This window comes from Oncorhynchus mykiss, chromosome 16 (genome assembly GCF_057628025.1).
Source record: "Oncorhynchus mykiss isolate SJ-2025 chromosome 16, ASM5762802v1, whole genome shotgun sequence".
Classification (NCBI taxonomy): Eukaryota; Metazoa; Chordata; class Actinopteri; order Salmoniformes; family Salmonidae; genus Oncorhynchus; species Oncorhynchus mykiss.
Window position 1 is genome coordinate 75,322,501 of NC_143037.1, and position 16,797 is coordinate 75,339,297.

At 48.4% G+C, this 16,797-nt stretch overlaps 1 protein-coding gene across 1 annotated transcript in view; it reads left to right on the top strand.

Moving 5' to 3' along the window:
* Window positions 1–14,889, top strand: part of LOC110492598 (G protein-coupled receptor 61-like) — a 19,977-nt gene extending 5,088 nt beyond the window's left edge. The window contains exons 2-3 of the mRNA XM_090203939.1: window positions 8,961–9,643; window positions 9,946–14,889. Of these exons, the coding sequence (XP_090060065.1) occupies window positions 9,577–9,643; window positions 9,946–11,429 (1,551 nt within the window). The 5' untranslated portion in view covers window positions 8,961–9,576 and the 3' untranslated portion in view covers window positions 11,430–14,889. The remainder of the gene's footprint in view (window positions 1–8,960; window positions 9,644–9,945) is intronic.
* Window positions 14,890–16,797: the final 1,908 nt, after the last annotated feature.

Here is a 16,797-nt window from a genome sequence, read left to right on the forward strand (position 1 = left end):
GTGTGTGTGTGTGTGTGTGTGTTCCATCACTGTGACAGTGTGTGTGTGTGTGTGTGTGTGTTTGTGTGTGTGTGTGTGTTCCATCACTGTGACAGTGTGTGTGTGCGTTCCATCACTGTGACAGTGTGTGTGTGTGTGTGTGTGTGTGTGTGTGTTCCATCACTGTGTGTGTGTGTGTGTGTGTGTGTGGTTGGGGGCAGGTGAGGTTATGACAGTAAATACACACACACACACACACACACACACACACACACCCTCAGAGGGCTGAAGCGACAGTAAGGGCTGTGCCACCACTTCTCTCTCCAGACTAGCATTTTTTATTTTATTTTTTATTTCACCTTTATTTAACCAGGTAGGCAAGTTGAGAACAAGTTCTCATTTACAATTGCGACCTGGCCAAGATAAAGCAAAGCAGTTCGACAGATACAACAACACAGAGTTACACATGGAGTAAAACAAACATACAGTCAATAATAAAGTATAAACAAGTCTATATACAATGTGAGCAAATGAGGTGAGAAGGGAGGTAAAGGCAAAAAAGGCCTTGGTGGCAAGGTAAATACAATATAGCAAGTAAAACACTGGAATGGTAGTTTTGCAATGGAAGAATGTGCAAAGTAGAAATAAAAATAATGGGGTGCAAAGGAGCAAAATAAATAAATAAATTAAATACAGTTGGGAAAGAGGTAGTTGATAGGGCTAAATTATAGGTGGGCTATGTACAGGTGCAGTAATCTGTGAGCTGCTCTGACAGTTGGTGCTTAAAGCTAGTGAGGGAGATAAGTGTTTCCAGTTTCAGAGATTTTTGTAGTTCGTTCCAGTCATTGGCAGCAGAGAACTGGAAAGAGAGGCGGCCAAAGAAAGAATTGGTTTTGGGGGTGACTAGAGAGATATACCTGCTGGAGCGTGTGCTACAGGTGGGAGATGCTATGGTGACCAGCGAGCTGAGATAAGGGGGGACTTTACCTAGCAGGGTCTTGTAGATGACATGGAGCCAGTGGGTTTGGCGACGAGTATGAAGCGAGGGCCAGCCAACGAGAGCGTACAGGTCGCAATGGTGGGTAGTATATGGGGCTTTGGTGACAAAACGGATTGCACTGTGATAGACTGCATCCAATTTGTTGAGTAGGGTATTGGAGGCTATTTTGTAAATTACATCGCCAAAGTCGAGGATTGGTAGGATGGTCAGTTTTACAAGGGTATGTTTGGCAGCATGAGTGAAGGATGCTTTGTTGCGAAATAGGAAGCCAATTCTAGATTTAACTTTGGATTGGAGATGTTTGATATGGGTCTGGAAGGAGAGTTTACAGTCTAACCAGACACCTAAGTATTTGTAGTTGTCCACGTATTCTAAGTCAGAGCCGTCCAGAGTAGTGATGTTGGACAGGCGGGTAGGTGCAGGTAGCGATCGGTTGAAGAGCATGCATTTAGTTTTACTTGTATTTAAGAGCAATTGGAGGCCACGGAAGGAGAGTTGTATGGCATTGAAGCTTGCCTGGAGGGTTGTTAACACAGTGTCCAAAGAAGGGCCGGAAGTATACAGAATGGTGTCGTCTGCGTAGAGGTGGATCAGAGACTCACCAGCAGCAAGAGTGACCTCATTGATGTATACAGAGAAGAGAGTCGGTCCAAGAATTGAACCCTGTGGCACCCCCATAGAGACTGCCAGAGGTCCGGACAACAGACCCTCCGATTTGACACACTGAACTCTATCAGAGAAGTAGTTGGTGAACCAGGCGAGGCAATCATTTGAGAAACCAAGGCTGTTGAGTCTGCCGATGAGGATGTGGTGATTGACAGAGTCGAAAGCATTGGCCAGATCAATGAATACGGCTGCACAGTAATGTTTCTTATCGATGGCGGTTAAGATATCGTTTAGGACCTTGAGCGTGGCTGAGGTGCACCCATGACCAGCTCTGAAACCAGATTGCATAGCAGAGAAGGTATGGTGAGATTCAAAATGGTCGGTAATCTGTTTGTTGACTTGGCTTTCGAAGACCTTAGAAAGGCATGGTAGGATAGATATAGGTCTGTAGCAGTTTGGGTCAAGAGTGTCCCCCCCTTTGAAGAGGGGGATGACCGCAGCTGCTTTCCAATCTTTGGGAATCTCAGACGACACGAAAGAGAGGTTGAACAGGCTAGTAATAGGGGTGGCAACAATTTCGGCAGATAATTTTAGAAAGAAAGGGTCCAGATTGTCTAGCCCGGCTGATTTGTAGGGGTCCAGATTTTGCAGCTCTTTCAGAACATCAGCTGAATGGATTTGGGAGAAGGAGAAATGGGGAAGGCTTGGGCGAGTTGCTGTTGGGGGTGCAGTGCTGTTGACAGGGGTAGGAGTAGCCAGGTGGAAAGCATGGCCAGCAGTAGAAAAATGCTTATTGAAATTTTCAATTATGGTGGATTTATCAGTGGTGACAGTGTTTCCTATCTTCAGTGCAGTGGGCAGCTGGGAGGAGGTGTTCTTATTCTCCATGGACTTTACAGTGTCCCAGAACTTTTTTGAGTTAGTGTTGCAAGAAGCAAATTTCTGCTTGAAAAAGCTTTACAAGCATTACAACACCATGTTTCATGACAGCTACTCCCCTTAGACTAGCATTACAACACCATGTTTCATGACAGCTACTCCCCTTAGACTAGCATTACAACACCATGTTTCATGACAGCTACTCCCATTAGACTAGCATTACAACACCATGTTTCATGACAGCTACTCCCCTTAGACTAGCATTACAACACCATGTTTCATGACAGCTACTCCCCTTAGACTAGCATTACAACACCATGTTCCATGACAGCTACTCCCCTTAGACTAGCATTACAACACCATGTTTCATGACAGCTACTCCCCTTAGACTAGCATTACAACACCATGTTCCATGACAGCTACTCCCCTTAGACTAGCATTACAACACGTTTCTGTCATGTACTGTCATGTTGTGTCTTGTCTCTGTCCTTTCCCTTCACCCTGTCTCCCTCTGCTGGTCGTTGTTAGGTTACCTTTTCTCCCCCTCTTTCCCCCAGCTGTGCCTTGTCTCCTCCTAACCACCTCGTCACCCCTTTTCCCACCTGTTCCCTTTTTCCCTCTGATTAGGTCCCTATATCTCTCTCTGTTTCTGCTCCTGTCTTTGTCGGATTCTTGTTTGTTGTGTTTCATGCCTGAACCAGACTGTCGTCATGTTTGCTGTAACCTTGTCTTGTCCTGTCGGAATCTGCCGGTCCGTCTGAGCCTACCTATGTTTGGTAATTAAAGAAGCTCTGTTTAAGTTAATTCGCTTTTGGGTCCTCATTCACGCACCGTAACAGAAGAATCCGACCAAGAATGGACCCAGCGACTTCGGACCCTCTCCACTCAGCCGTCGGGATCCAGGGAGCGATGCTAGGCAGACACGAGCAGGAAGTGTCTGCTGCTCGACATGCCGTTGAGACCCTGGCCACCCAAGTCTCCAACCTCACAGAACAGGTTCACCATCTCCGCCTCGATCCACCGGCCACTTCCAGGGCTTTTGAATCTCCGGAGCCCAGAATCAATAACCCGCCGTGTTACTCTGGGGAGCCCACTGAATGCCGCTCGTTCCTCACCCAGTGTGATATTGTGTTTTCTCTCCAGCCCAACACTTACTCCAGGAGCACTGCTCGTGTCGCCTACGTCATATCTCTCCTTATTGGACGGGCTCGTGAGTGGGGCACGGCAATCTGGGAGGCAAGGGCTGAGTGTACTAACCAGTATCAGGACTTTAAGGAGGAGATGATACGGGTTTTTGATCGATCTGTTTTTGGGGAGGAGGCTTCCAGGGCCCTGTCTTCCCTATGTCAAGGTAATCGATCCATAACAGACTACTCTATTGAGTTTCGCACTCTTGCTGCCTCCAGTGGCTGGAACGAGCCGGCTTTGCTCGCTCGTTTTCTGGAGGGTCTCCGCGCAGAGGTAAAGGATGAGATTCTCTCCCGGGAGGTTCCTTCCAGCGTGGATTCCTTGATTGAACTCGCTATTCGCATTGAGCGACGGGTTGATCTTCGTCACCGAGCTCGTGGAAAGGAGCTCGCGTTCTCCATTGCCCCCCTCTCCGCATCACTACCATCTTCCTCTGCCGGCTCGGGTGCTGAGCCCATGCAGCTGGGAGGTATCCGCATCTCGACTAAGGAGAGGGAACGGAGAATCACCAACCGCCTCTGTCTCTATTGCGGTTCCGCTCATGTCCAGTAAAAGGCCAGAGCTCGTCAGTAAGCGGAGGGCTACTGGTGAGCGCTACTACTCCTGTCTCTCCTTCAAGATCCTGCACTACCTTGTCGGTCCATCTACGCTGGACCGGTTCGTCAGCTTCCTGCAGTGCCTTAATAGACTCTGGGGCGGAGGGCTGTTTTATGGACGAGACCTGGGCTCGGGAACATTACATTCCTCTCAGACAGTTAAAGGAGCCCACGGCCTTGTTCGCCCTGGATGGTAGTCCTCTCCCCAGGATTCAGCGTGAGACGCTACCTTTAACCCTCACTGTTTCTGGTAATCATAGTGAAACCATTTCTTTTTTAATTTTTCGTTCACCTTTTACACCTGTTGTTTTGGGCCATCCCTGGCTAGTTTGTCATAATCCTTCCATTAATTGGTCTAGTAATTCTATCCTCTCCTGGAACGTCTCTTGTCATGTGAAATGTTTAATGTCTGCTATCCCCCCTGTTTCCTCTGTCTCTTCTTCACAGGAGGAGCCTGGTGATTTGACAGGGGTGCCGGAGGAATATCACGATCTGCGCACGGTGTTCAGTCGGTCCAGGGCCACCTCTCTTCCTCCACACCGGTCGTATGATTGTAGTATTGATCTCCTTCCGGGAACCACCCCCCCCGGGGTAGACTATACTCTCTGTCGGCTCCCGAACGTAAGGCTCTCGAAGATTATTTGTCTGTAGCTCTTGACGCCGGTACCATAGTCCCCTCCTCCTCTCCCGCCGGAGCGGGGGTTTTTTTTGTCAAGAAGAAGGACGGGTCTCTGCGCCCCTGCATAGATTATCGAGGGCTGAATGACATAACAGTGAAGAATCGTTATCCGCTTCCTCTTATGTCTTCAGCCTTCGAGATCCTGCAGGGAGCCAGGTTTTTCACTAAGTTGGACCTTCGTAACGCTTACCATCTCGTGCGCATCAGGGAGGGGGACGAGTGGAAGACGGCGTTTAACACTCCGTTAGGGCACTTTGAATACCGGGTTCTTCCTTTCGGCCTCGCTAACGCTCCAGCTGTCTTTCAGGCATTAGTCAATGATGTCCTGAGAGACATGCTGAACATCTTTGTTTTCGTTTACCTTGACGATATCCTGATTTTTTCACCGTCACTCCAGATTCATGTTCAGCACGTTCGACGTGTCCTCCAGCGCCTTTTAGAGAATTGTCTTTTTGTGAAGGCTGAGAAGTGCACTTTTCATGCCTCCTCCGTCACATTTCTCGGTTCTGTTATTTCCGCTGAAGGCATTAAGATGGATCCCGCTAAGGTCCAAGCTGTCATTGATTGGCCCGTCCCTAAGTCACGCGTCGAGCTGCAGCGCTTTCTCGGCTTCGCGAACTTCTATCGTCGTTTCATCCGTAATTTCGGTCAGGTGGCAGCTCCTCTCACAGCCCTTACTTCTGTCAAGACGTGCTTTAAGTGGTCCGTTTCCGCCCAGGGAGCTTTTGATCTCCTCAAGAATCGTTTTACATCCGCTCCTATCCTTGTTACACCTGACGTCTCTAGACAGTTCGTTGTCGAGGTTGACGCGTCAGAGGTGGGCGTGGGAGCCATTCTTTCTCAGCGCTCCCTTTCTGACGACAAGGTCCACCCATGCGCGTATTTTTCTCACCGCCTGTCGCCGTCGGAACGTAACTATGATGTGGGTAACCGCGAACTGCTCGCCATCCGGTTAGCCCTAGGCGAATGGCGACAGTGGTTGGAGGGGGCGACCGTTCCTTTTGTCGTTTGGACTGACCATAGGAACCTTGAGTACATCCGTTCTGCCAAACGACTTAATGCGCGTCAGGCGCGTTGGGCGCTGTTTTTCGCTCGTTTCGAGTTTGTGATTTCTTATCGTCCGGGCTCTAAGAACACCAAGCCTGATGCTTTGTCTCGTCTCTTCAGTTCTTCAGTAGCCTCCACTGACCCCGAGGGGATTCTCCCTCAGGGGCGTGTTGTCGGGTTGACTGTCTGGGGAATTGAGAGGCAGGTAAAGCAAGCGCTCACTCACACTCCGTCGCCGCGCGCTTGTCCTAGGAACCTTCTTTTCGTTCCCGTTCCTACTCGTCTGGCCGTTCTTCAGTGGGCTCACTCTGCCAAGTTAGCCGGCCACCCTGGCGTTCGGGGTACGCTTGCTTCCATTCGCCAGCGTTTTTGGTGGCCCACCCGGGAGCATGACACGCGTCGTTTCGTGGCTGCTTGTTCGGTCTGCGCGCAGACTAAGTCCGGTAACTCTCCTCCTGCCGGCCGTCTCAGGCCGCTTCCTATTCCCTCTCGACCGTGGTCTCACATCGCCTTAGATTTTGTCACCGGACTGCCTTCGTCAGCGGGGAGGACTGTTATTCTTACGGTTGTCGATAGGTTCTCTAAGGCGGCTCATTTCATTCCCCTTGCTAAGCTTCCTTCTGCTAAAGAGACGGCACAAATCATCATCGAGAATGTTTTCAGAATTCATGGCCTTCCGTCAGACGTCGTTTCGGACAGAGGTCCGCAATTCACGTCTCAATTTTGGAGGGAGTTTTGCCGTTTGATTGGGGCTTCCGTCAGTCTCTCTTCCGGCTTTCACCCCCAGTCTAACGGTCAAGCAGAACGGGCCAATCAGACTATTGGTCGCATCTTACGCAGTCTTTCTTTTCGCAACCCTGCGTCTTGGTCAGAACAGCTCCCCTGGGCAGAATACGCCCACAACTCGCTTCCTTCGTCTGCGACCGGGCTATCTCCCTTTCAGAGTAGCCTCGGGTACCAGCCTCCGCTGTTCTCATCTCAGTTCGCCGAGTCCAGCGTCCCCTCCGCTCAGGCTTTTGTCCAACGTTGCGAGCGCACCTGGAAGAGGGTCAGGTCTGCACTTTGCCGTTATAGGACGCAGACTGTGAGGGCTGCTAATAAGCGTAGAACTAAGAGTCCTAGATATTGTCGCGGTCAGAGAGTTTGGCTCTCCACTCAGAACCTTCCCCTTAAGACGGCTTCTCGCAAGTTGACCCCGCGGTTCATTGGTCCGTTCCGTATTTCTCGGGTCATTAATCCTGTCGCAGTTCGACTTCTTCTTCCGCGATACCTTCGTCGCGTCCACCCGGTCTTCCATGTCTCCTGCATCAAGCCCGTCCTTCGCGCCCCCGCTCGTCTTCCCCCCCCCCCCCCATCCTTGTCGAGGGCGCACCCATCTACAGGGTCCGTAAAATTTTGGACATGCGTCCTCGGGGCCGTGGTCACCAGTACCTCGTAGATTGGGAGGGGTACGGTCCTGAGGAGAGGAGTTGGGTTCCCTCTCGGGACGTGCTGGACCGTGCGCTGATCGAGGATTTCCTCCGTTGCCGCCAGGTTTCCTCCTCGAGTGCGCCAGGAGGCGCTCGGTGAGTGGGGGGGTACTGTCATGTACTGTCATGTTGTGTCTTGTCTCTGTCCTTTCCCTTCACCCTGTCTCCCTCTGCTGGTCGTTGTTAGGTTACCTTTTCTCCCCCTCTTTCCCCCAGCTGTGCCTTGTCTCCTCCTAACCACCTCGTCACCCCTTTTCCCACCTGTTCCCTTTTTCCCTCTGATTAGGTCCCTATATCTCTCTCTGTTTCTGCTCCTGTCTTTGTCGGATTCTTGTTTGTTGTGTTTCATGCCTGAACCAGACTGTCGTCATGTTTGCTGTAACCTTGTCTTGTCCTGTCGGAATCTGCCGGTCCGTCTGAGCCTACCTATGTTTGGTAATTAAAGAAGCTCTGTTTAAGTTAATTCGCTTTTGGGTCCTCATTCACGCACCGTAACAGTTTCATCGAAGCTCTTCCCTTTAGACTTCTCCCTGGTCCACTTTAATCGGAGGAGCCTATCCCAGAACGACAACATTTAGATTGATAGTATGTAAACGTTTGATTACTGATCGATAGTGTGGCCTGACAATCCCAAATAGCATAGTCTGAATTCGCAAAACTCCCATGGGTGGATGCTTCGCTCCTATCTTTGCCAGTGACTCGGTCATCTCTTCATATTTACATAAAATGTCTATTTGGTACATTATTATACTCTTAAAGTTGTATACTTTTTAAAGATAACATTACTGCTTCATTTACATCAATATAAACTAGGAAATCAGTAGCATGACCACAGCTGACACATTCTCTCAACACTATGGATTTTCTGTCTCTGAGACGTATGGTGGGCTGCATCCTCCGTGCTTGTAGCTTCTCCCCGGACAGGGCTGGCTGTCCTGAAAAACACGCTTTAGAAGATGTGTATATATATATATGTACACGAGGACTGCGGTCTGTGGCTTAATTACAAACACAGTGGTGAAGAGGAGATTGTACACCAGGCAAGGATTACTGTGACAGCCATAATAACAACGTTATAAAATGTTTGTTTTACAATGACATAAAATAGTGTTAAAATGTGAGTGTTAAAATGTGAGTGTTAAAATGTGAGTGTTAAAATTTGAGTGTTAAAATGCCTTGTTCTACATCTCATAATTACAAACAGAAAAGGAGGAAGCTGTATTTTGACCCTGCTTCATACATAGGAGAATCCCTCTCTTTGATTTCTTAGAAGGCTGTTGATGTGGCTTTGTAATGTTTAAATGACATTATTTGAAGTAGGTCAGACAGTGAATGACATTCAAAGCTGTCCTGTACTGAAGCTCTTTCTTACTCCATGCATATGTTGATCTCAACAAAAGGTTTATCTCTGACAGAAACCGAATGCAGTTCATAACAGCTGTGTTTTGGCTCATTTTCCAATGACTGCATTTGAATGCCTGTTTTTAACCAATAATGTTTCTTCACCTTTGTTTCAGAGTCCAACCTCTCCAACTAGAAACCTCTCAACGTCCCTAAGGATGCAGCGTTCCTTATGAGCAACGATATAAAGAGCTGTACCTATCGGGATCGTCATTAGGTAAAGCCTTCTCCTACCACTCCAGGGGCCCATCCATCCCTTCTCCTAGCACTCCAGAGGCCCATCCAATCTCTTCTCCTACCACTCCAGAGGCCTATCCAATCTCTTCTCCTACCACTCCAGAGGCCCATCCAATCGCTTCTCCTACCACTCCAGAGGACCATCCAATCTCTTCTCCTACCATTCCAGAGGGTCCATCCCATCCCTTCTTCTACCACTACAGAGGCCCATCTAATCTACTGTCCAGACTTCCAGCATCTAGTGTTGGGTTACCCGGTGCGCGACCGGACTTTGTCTCTGGAATTAAAAGTGGGACTTTGCCAGACTTCCACCAGCCAAGAGAGGGCTGTCCAGCTCTACCTGCCCCAGACAGACAGTACCACCACCAACTGAACATCTGTTGCTAATCCCCAACCCAGTACCCAGTTCCTCAGCCCAATCCCACTGCAGGGGAGGATGGGTGATGGGCCTTTGAGTCTCCCTGGCCTCTCTCCTTCCGTCTCTCTCATCCTCGCATGGAGCCTCCTTCTGACACCTCCAGTTCCCCCTGGGACACCTCCAACTCCCTCTCCAGATCTCCAGGTTGGTATCCACAAAGATTGCTGGTAACCTTCTCAAAATTCCCATGGTTTTCCAGAAATGCTGTTTAAAAGATTCTAGGAATATGGAAGGAATAAGCAGGAAATATGGAATCCTCCAACTCCGATTTCTGGAAAAATCTGGGAATTTTCGGAAAGTTATCCTCATTTTGTACTGAATTGGTAGACTTTGTGTTTATGATCTTTGATAATTGTTTGTGTATGTATTGTTGTTCTCAAATGGCTGAGTCAATTCTACATGTATTTTAAATATGCCTAATAAAATGAATTATTTATTTCATTCAGGGCCATGGCTCCCAGCCCTCCCAGCCTCGCTGCACCCCAACGTGAGTTTTCCTGTGGGCATCGGCGCCAGCGGAGCCCCCCTGTCCCTGACCCACTCCCTGGCCCTGGTTGCCATGCTCCTCATGGACCTCCTGGCCGTCGTTGGCAACCTAGCTGTCATGGCCGTCATCACCAAGACGCTGCAGCTGAGGAAGTTCGCCTTCGTGTTCCATCTGTGTCTGGTCGACCTACTGGCGGCTCTGGTTCTGATGCCTCTGGGGATGCTGTCGGACCGGATCTTGGTGCATGATGAGGCACTCTGCCAGAGCTACCTCTGCCTGAGTGTAGGGCTGGTCAGTGCTGCCATTTTGTCTATCTCAGCCATCAACGTGGAGAGGTATTACTACATCGTCCACCCGATGCGCCATGAGGTGAAAATGACAGTAGGGGTGGTTGTGGCAGTGTTAGTCGGGATCTGGGTCAAAGCTATTGTTATGTCAGCTCTGCCTCTACTGGGCTGGGTGCCCCAGGGAAACCAGGGGGTAGGTGTCGGACTTGGAATAGGACTAGGGAGTCCCATGATCCCGGGTCCTCCAAGCCAAAGACGTTGCTCCCTACACTGGACTGGAGGAGGAGGGACCACACGATTAATCTTCATGGTCTTCTTCACCTTTGTCTACTTCCTGTGTACAGTACTGATCATCCTTATTGTGTACTGTAACATGTTTAAAGTAGCTCGGGTGGCAGCCATGCAGCATGGCCCCTTACCTACCGGGATGGACACACCTGGTCCCCGCCCTCACCGCTCCGAGTCCCTCAGCAGCCACTCCACCATGGTTGTCAGCTTGGGGGGCCCTGGGGGCCCATGTCCTCCACTCCGCACCCCCAGTCAGAGGACCTTCAACGGGGGTAAAGCCGCGGCAGTCCTGGTGGCGGTTGGAGGCCAGTTCCTATGCTGCTGGCTGCCTTACTTCTCCTTCCACCTGTACGCCGCCCTGGTCTCTACCCCCCAGGCCTCCCTGGTCTCTACCCAGCTGGAAGAAGTCGTGACCTGGATTGGTTACTTCTGCTTCACCTCCAACCCTTTCTTCTACGGCTGTCTGAACCGGCAGATCCGCACGGAGCTGGGCCGAAGCCTGGCCTGTCTCTTTAAGCGGGCGGGGCCGGGCGATGGGGATCAGCTGGCCAGCAGAGAGGCCTCCATCGAGGAGAACTTCCTCCAGTTCCTTCAGGGGACAGGGTGCAATCTGGAGCCCTCCACCCAGGCACACAGCAGGGCTAGCAGGCCCGAGGAGGAGGCGGGGGAGAGGGGCCCTCTTCGAGATGTCCCTCGTCAGGACAATACTCTGGTCCAGGAACACACGCCTGTTGACTTCCACATCCCTGGACAGATTATCGAGAAGACCTCGGAGTTCTTGGAGCAGCAGGATCTGAATCTGAACGATGACATCAACCTAGCGGACAACTGCTGCAGAGTAAACAGGACCGTGCTGGACAGTGCCTGAACTCTAGTATTGGACGTTCATTCGTACAGTAGGCCTGTTTTTGGACCAGGCATCAGAGGTAGAAACACTAAAAGCCTTCGTCTGCAGGCCAAACATCGGCGTAGAAGTCCTGTGGTGGGAACGGCAGGTAGATGACCTGTCCTTTAGAACAGTCTGGGGGTATTTCTATTTGATGCTGTTTGACGATTTTGTTGTCCACCGTTGCTACAGTTGGATTATGGGACATGATGTACCTGATGACATGATGTACCTAGTAGGTGAGACATTGCTCTTGAGCTACAGTTACAGTGAACCTATCGTATAGACTTGGTATCGTCTTATGAAGAATTCAGGTTATTATCGTTTGCATTCTTTGGGACTGTCACTTGAATCAGGGTTCCTCTAGGAGGTATAAATTCCATTTGAATTCCAGTAAAATCAGGAAGTAAACTGAAATTCCAATCATCCTCAATGCTTTAAAAAAAAAAATGTTTTGGTTTACTTCCAAAATAGACTGAATTGAAATGTAATTGACCCTAACCCTGGTATAACAACATTGGTACCCATTTACCATTAAGACCAAAATCCATTACATCAAATACGTACAGACAGTCTATCTACCTCCCCTTGTTTCCTGTCAATCCTCCCACTGATTTATATATTCTGGTCAAGGAGAGAACATTCTATCATACTACCACTTCGCAATCTTTGTTTTAGTGTGGATGAACCCCCCCCCCCCCCCCCCCCCTCCCCGCACCAAGACAATCAGTTAAACAAATGTAAAACTCCAGTCCTACAGACATACATACAGTAGCAGACAAAGGGGTTAAGAACCAGGTCAACACACAGATCACAGAAAGGCCGAATCCATTTGTATCACTTTCTCATTCTCCGCTTCATAATGCAACCAAGAAATGAATACAGATTTAGTCGACTTTCTGACTGTATCTCAATCTGAAGCTCTATGGGCCCTGGTCATAAGAAGTGCACTATATGAGGAATAGGGCACCATTTTGGATGCAGACAATGTGTTAACGGGATCATTTCACAGCTGGTTCTTCGCCAGTGGTATTTATAAGCAATTATAATAAATATTATTATTATTATATATATAACAAATATTTTATGAATCCATTACTGCTATTATTTGGTCTATTTATTTGAGCAGAAACCCATATTGTTGTGTACCTGTGATATCACACAGACAACAACTTCTTACCTACTGATATTATCTGATCTTATCTTCCATGAGAATGTCGATGTAGATTATTTGGCACGATTTAACAAATGGTTAGGCAATAATTACTGTTTAGAATAGATACGGTATAATGACAAATCTAGCATTTTCTTTTCTTTTTTTTCCCCCATATTTTCCACAGCTCCATGCTCAATTTGAGCCCTCTCTCTGTCACGGGAGGGAAGCGTGGAGTTTCATCGTGTTTAAATGTCAACTTCGTTCAAAATGTCAGTTGAGAGTCGGACAGCCGCAGACAGCTGTTGAAGCCGCTTATTAAAATGGGGACAATGGGGACAGATTCAAAAGATTTGGCGCTGACTTCCAAATGGCACCCTGTTCCCTATATAGCGCACTCATTTTTTTAAAACCAGAACCCTATGGGCCCTGGTCAAAAGTTTTGCACTACGTAGGGAATAGAGTGCCATTTTCGACAAAACCAATTGCCAACCTCCACCAATGTCCCTGGTGTTTACAGGTAAACGTTGGCGAGTGCCTGACAGTACAGGCTCTGTTCTGTGGTGTTTACCTAGAAACACCCACGGCTTGTTGTGGCTACACAGCAAAGGTGACAGACAGACAGGTGTGATGAATTATTCTTACACATGGCACGCTTTTACCTCAGCCCTTCTCCTACAAGCTGTAATTCTCTCTCTCTCTCTCTGTTTCTGTCTCTCTCTCTCTCTCTCTGTTTCTGTCTCTCTCTCTCTGTTTCTGTCTCTCTCTCTCTGTTTCTGTCTCTCTCTCTCTGTCTCTCTCTCTCTCTGTCTCTCTCTCTCGCTCTCTCTCTCTCTCTCTGTCTCTCTGTCTCTCTCTCTGTTTCTGTCTCTCTCTCTCTCTGTCTCTCTGTCTCTCTCTCTCTGTCTCTCTCTGTCGCTCTGTCTCTCTCTGTCGCTCTGTCTCTCTCTGTCGCTCTGTCTCTCTCTCTCTCTCTGTCTCTTTCTCTCTGTTTCTGTCTCTCTCTCTCTGTCTCTCTGTCGCTCTGTCTCTCTCTCTCTCTGTCGCTCTCTCTCTCTGTCTCTCTCTGTCGCTCTGTCTCTCTCTCTCTGTCTCTGTCTCTCTCTCTCTGTCTCTCTCTGTCGCTCTGTCTCTCTCTCTCTGTCTCTCTCTGTCGCTCTGTCTCTCTCTCTCTCTCTGTCTCTTTCTCTCTGTTTCTGTCTCTCTCTCTGTCTCTCTGTCGCTCTGTCTCTCTCTCTCTCTGTCGCTCTCTCTCTCTGTCTCTCTCTGTCGCTCTGTCTCTCTCTCTCTGTCTCTCTCTCTCTGTCGCTCTGTCTCTCTCTCACTGTCTCTCTCGCTCCGTCTCTCTCTCTCTGTCAGTCTCTGTGTGTCTGTCTGTCTGTCTGTCTGTCTGTCTGTCTGTCTGTCTCTCTCTCTCAATTCAATTCCATTAAAAAGGCTTTATAGACATTAAAAGTGTTAAAAACAGACATTGCCAAAGCAAATGTGTAAATGTATCAGATCGTGATAATGTTGCCTTCACTTCCATCTCTTTTCGAGAGGTACACGGCCATCGGCATGATCACAAGATGCAAAACACCAAAGCACTCTGGGAAGTTTTAGATTTCGGGTGAAAAGGTTTTTGGAGAGAAGAACTTAAACGTTCCTAATTTTCTTGTGTCCATATTGACCCTGGTCAATAGTTGTCCACTATGTAGGGAACAGAAGGCCATTTGGGATACAGTCTTGTGTAATGACTTCAGTGCCGACTGTTGTTTTTCAATAGGACTGTTTCTGTTTCTAGCACATTTATGTTGCATAAAAAGAAAATGGGGTGGTGAGGCAAAATCAATGTCGTCCTGAGTTGTCTTTCAACGGGGTTGCAGTTTAGTACGGCCTTCGCTTGTGAACGAGCTGGGAATATCTCGCCCAGAGAACAACCTTCAATTCGTATTTCAGACCATATAGCATGTTTTCTCCTTCAACATGAACCTTGAATACCATGGAGGATGTCCTCAAATGGAAGAACATTAAAATGTTTGGCTATACGGCTATATATAGTATATATATAGTATATATAGCTAGATGGTTGATTTAAAAAAAAAGATTGACAGTATATTTATTTATTCAGTTATTCATTATTTTTGTATTTAATAATTTATTTTGTACCGACCCGTGAAGAAATTGACTGTTTGGGTTTTTTGTCCGTTCTGTTTTATCGCTTTCTATTTTGACATCTCTTCTGTATTGGTTACCAATCACCGAGTTAATTAATTATCTTCTGTTAATTAAAGATATAGACTAGATGAACCTCTGTGTCCTTTTTCATGACCTCTAATACGCTGTCAAATGTGACCAGTGGTAGGACCACTTATTTTTCATGACCTCTAATACGCTGTCAACAAATGTAGATAAATAACTTAGATATGTTTAAGTGACATTATTTAAATGATGCCCATTAATCATCATGCTTCTGTGTGTGTGTGTGTGTGTGTGTGTGTGTGTGTGTGTGTGTGTGTGTGTGTGTGTGTGTGAGTGAGCCTGCATGTGCACGCTTCCATATGTGTATGTGTGTGTGTGTGTGTGTGTGTGTGTGTGTGTGTGTGTGTGTGTGTGTGTGTGTGTGCGTGTGTGTGTGTGTGTGCGTATGTGCGAGTGAGCCTGCATGTGCACGCTTCCGTGTGTATGTGTGTGTGTGTGTGTGTGCACGTGTGTGTGCACGTGTGTGTGTGCACGTGTGTGTGTGTGTGTGTGCGTGTCTGCGTGAACATTCAACATGTATCTCTGTAGGTTGTATTGGCGAGAGGCATTGAGAGTGATGGTGTCATTGGACGATGTCACAGAGATCAGATGAAGCCAGAAGAACACGATGAAAGAGGTCTGACATTAGGAGTAGCAGCATTAACAGCAGCCCTGACTGACAGGCTCTATAATATGAAGGAAGGTTGTCACACTGTAAATCAAGGAGAGTTGAAATCACAGCGTTACATTTTTTTTTTTGAGGGGGGGGGGGGGGTTTAAATTGACTCTACCGGGAGTTAGTTAGGCAGCCTAGTGGTTAGAGCGTTGGGCCATCAACCGAACGGTTGCTGGATCGAATCCCCGAGCTGACAAGGTACAAATCTGTCGTTCTAACCGTATTTTGTGTGTGGTACAAGCAGCTTACTGACGACGGGACGGCCCCTGGCATTCGTCCCGGTTGAGTCCGTTTCCGACGTTACTTGGACTCTTTACAACATGCTAGGTGTTATAGCAAACGTGTCTTTGGTTGCCAAGGCAACCCCTCCCCTCCAGCAGCACAGCACATACAGTCAAGAGCAGAGGAGAGCAGAGGAGAGCAGAGGAGAGCAGAGGAGAGCAGAGGAGAGGAGAGCAGAGGAGAGCAGAGGAGAGGAGAGGAGAGCAGAGGAGAGCAGAGGAGAGCAGAGGAGAGCAGAGGAGAGCAGAGGAGAGCAGAGGAGAGGAGAGGAGAGGAGAGGAGAGCAGAGGAGAGCAGAGGAGAGCAGAGGAGAGCAGAGGAGAGGAGAGGAGAGCAGAGGAGAGGAGAGGAGAGGAGAGGAGAGCAGAGGAGAGCAGAGGAGAGCAGAGGAGAGCAGAGGAGAGCAGAGGAGAGCAGAGGAGAGGAGAGGAGAGCAGAGGAGAGCAGAGGAGAGCAGAGGAGAGCAGAGGAGAGCAGAGGAGAGCAGAGGAGAGCAGAGGAGAGCAGAGGAGAGGAGAGGAGAGCAGAGGAGAGCAGAGGAGAGCAGAGGAGAGCAGAGGAGAGCAGAGGAGAGGAGAGGAGAGGGAAACAATTGTTTTTTACACCCACATTGTTTATATTTTTTTATTATGTTTTGCTATTCAAATGATTATAATGGTGACTGGTTGACCAATAACCTTCATCCAAACATTACATAAGTGTCACAGTCCGAGCTCTGATCATTGGCTTGATCGCTCGCAACCCATAACAATCTCCACCCAGTTGACTGCTTTAAAATCAGGTCATCTAGAACCCTCCTTCTTCCTCTATGAACCTATGACCTCCATCTTCACTGACCTTCGACAGTGGTTGTCTCGCTTAGGCGGCGTTCACCTCCTCTCGTTCTCTCCCTCTTATCCGGGGCGGCAGGGTAGCCTAGTGGTTAGAGCGTTGGACTAGTCGCCGGAAGGTTGCAAGTTCAACTCCCCGAGCTGACAAGGTACAAATCTGTCGTTTTGCCCCTGAACAGGCAATTGAAA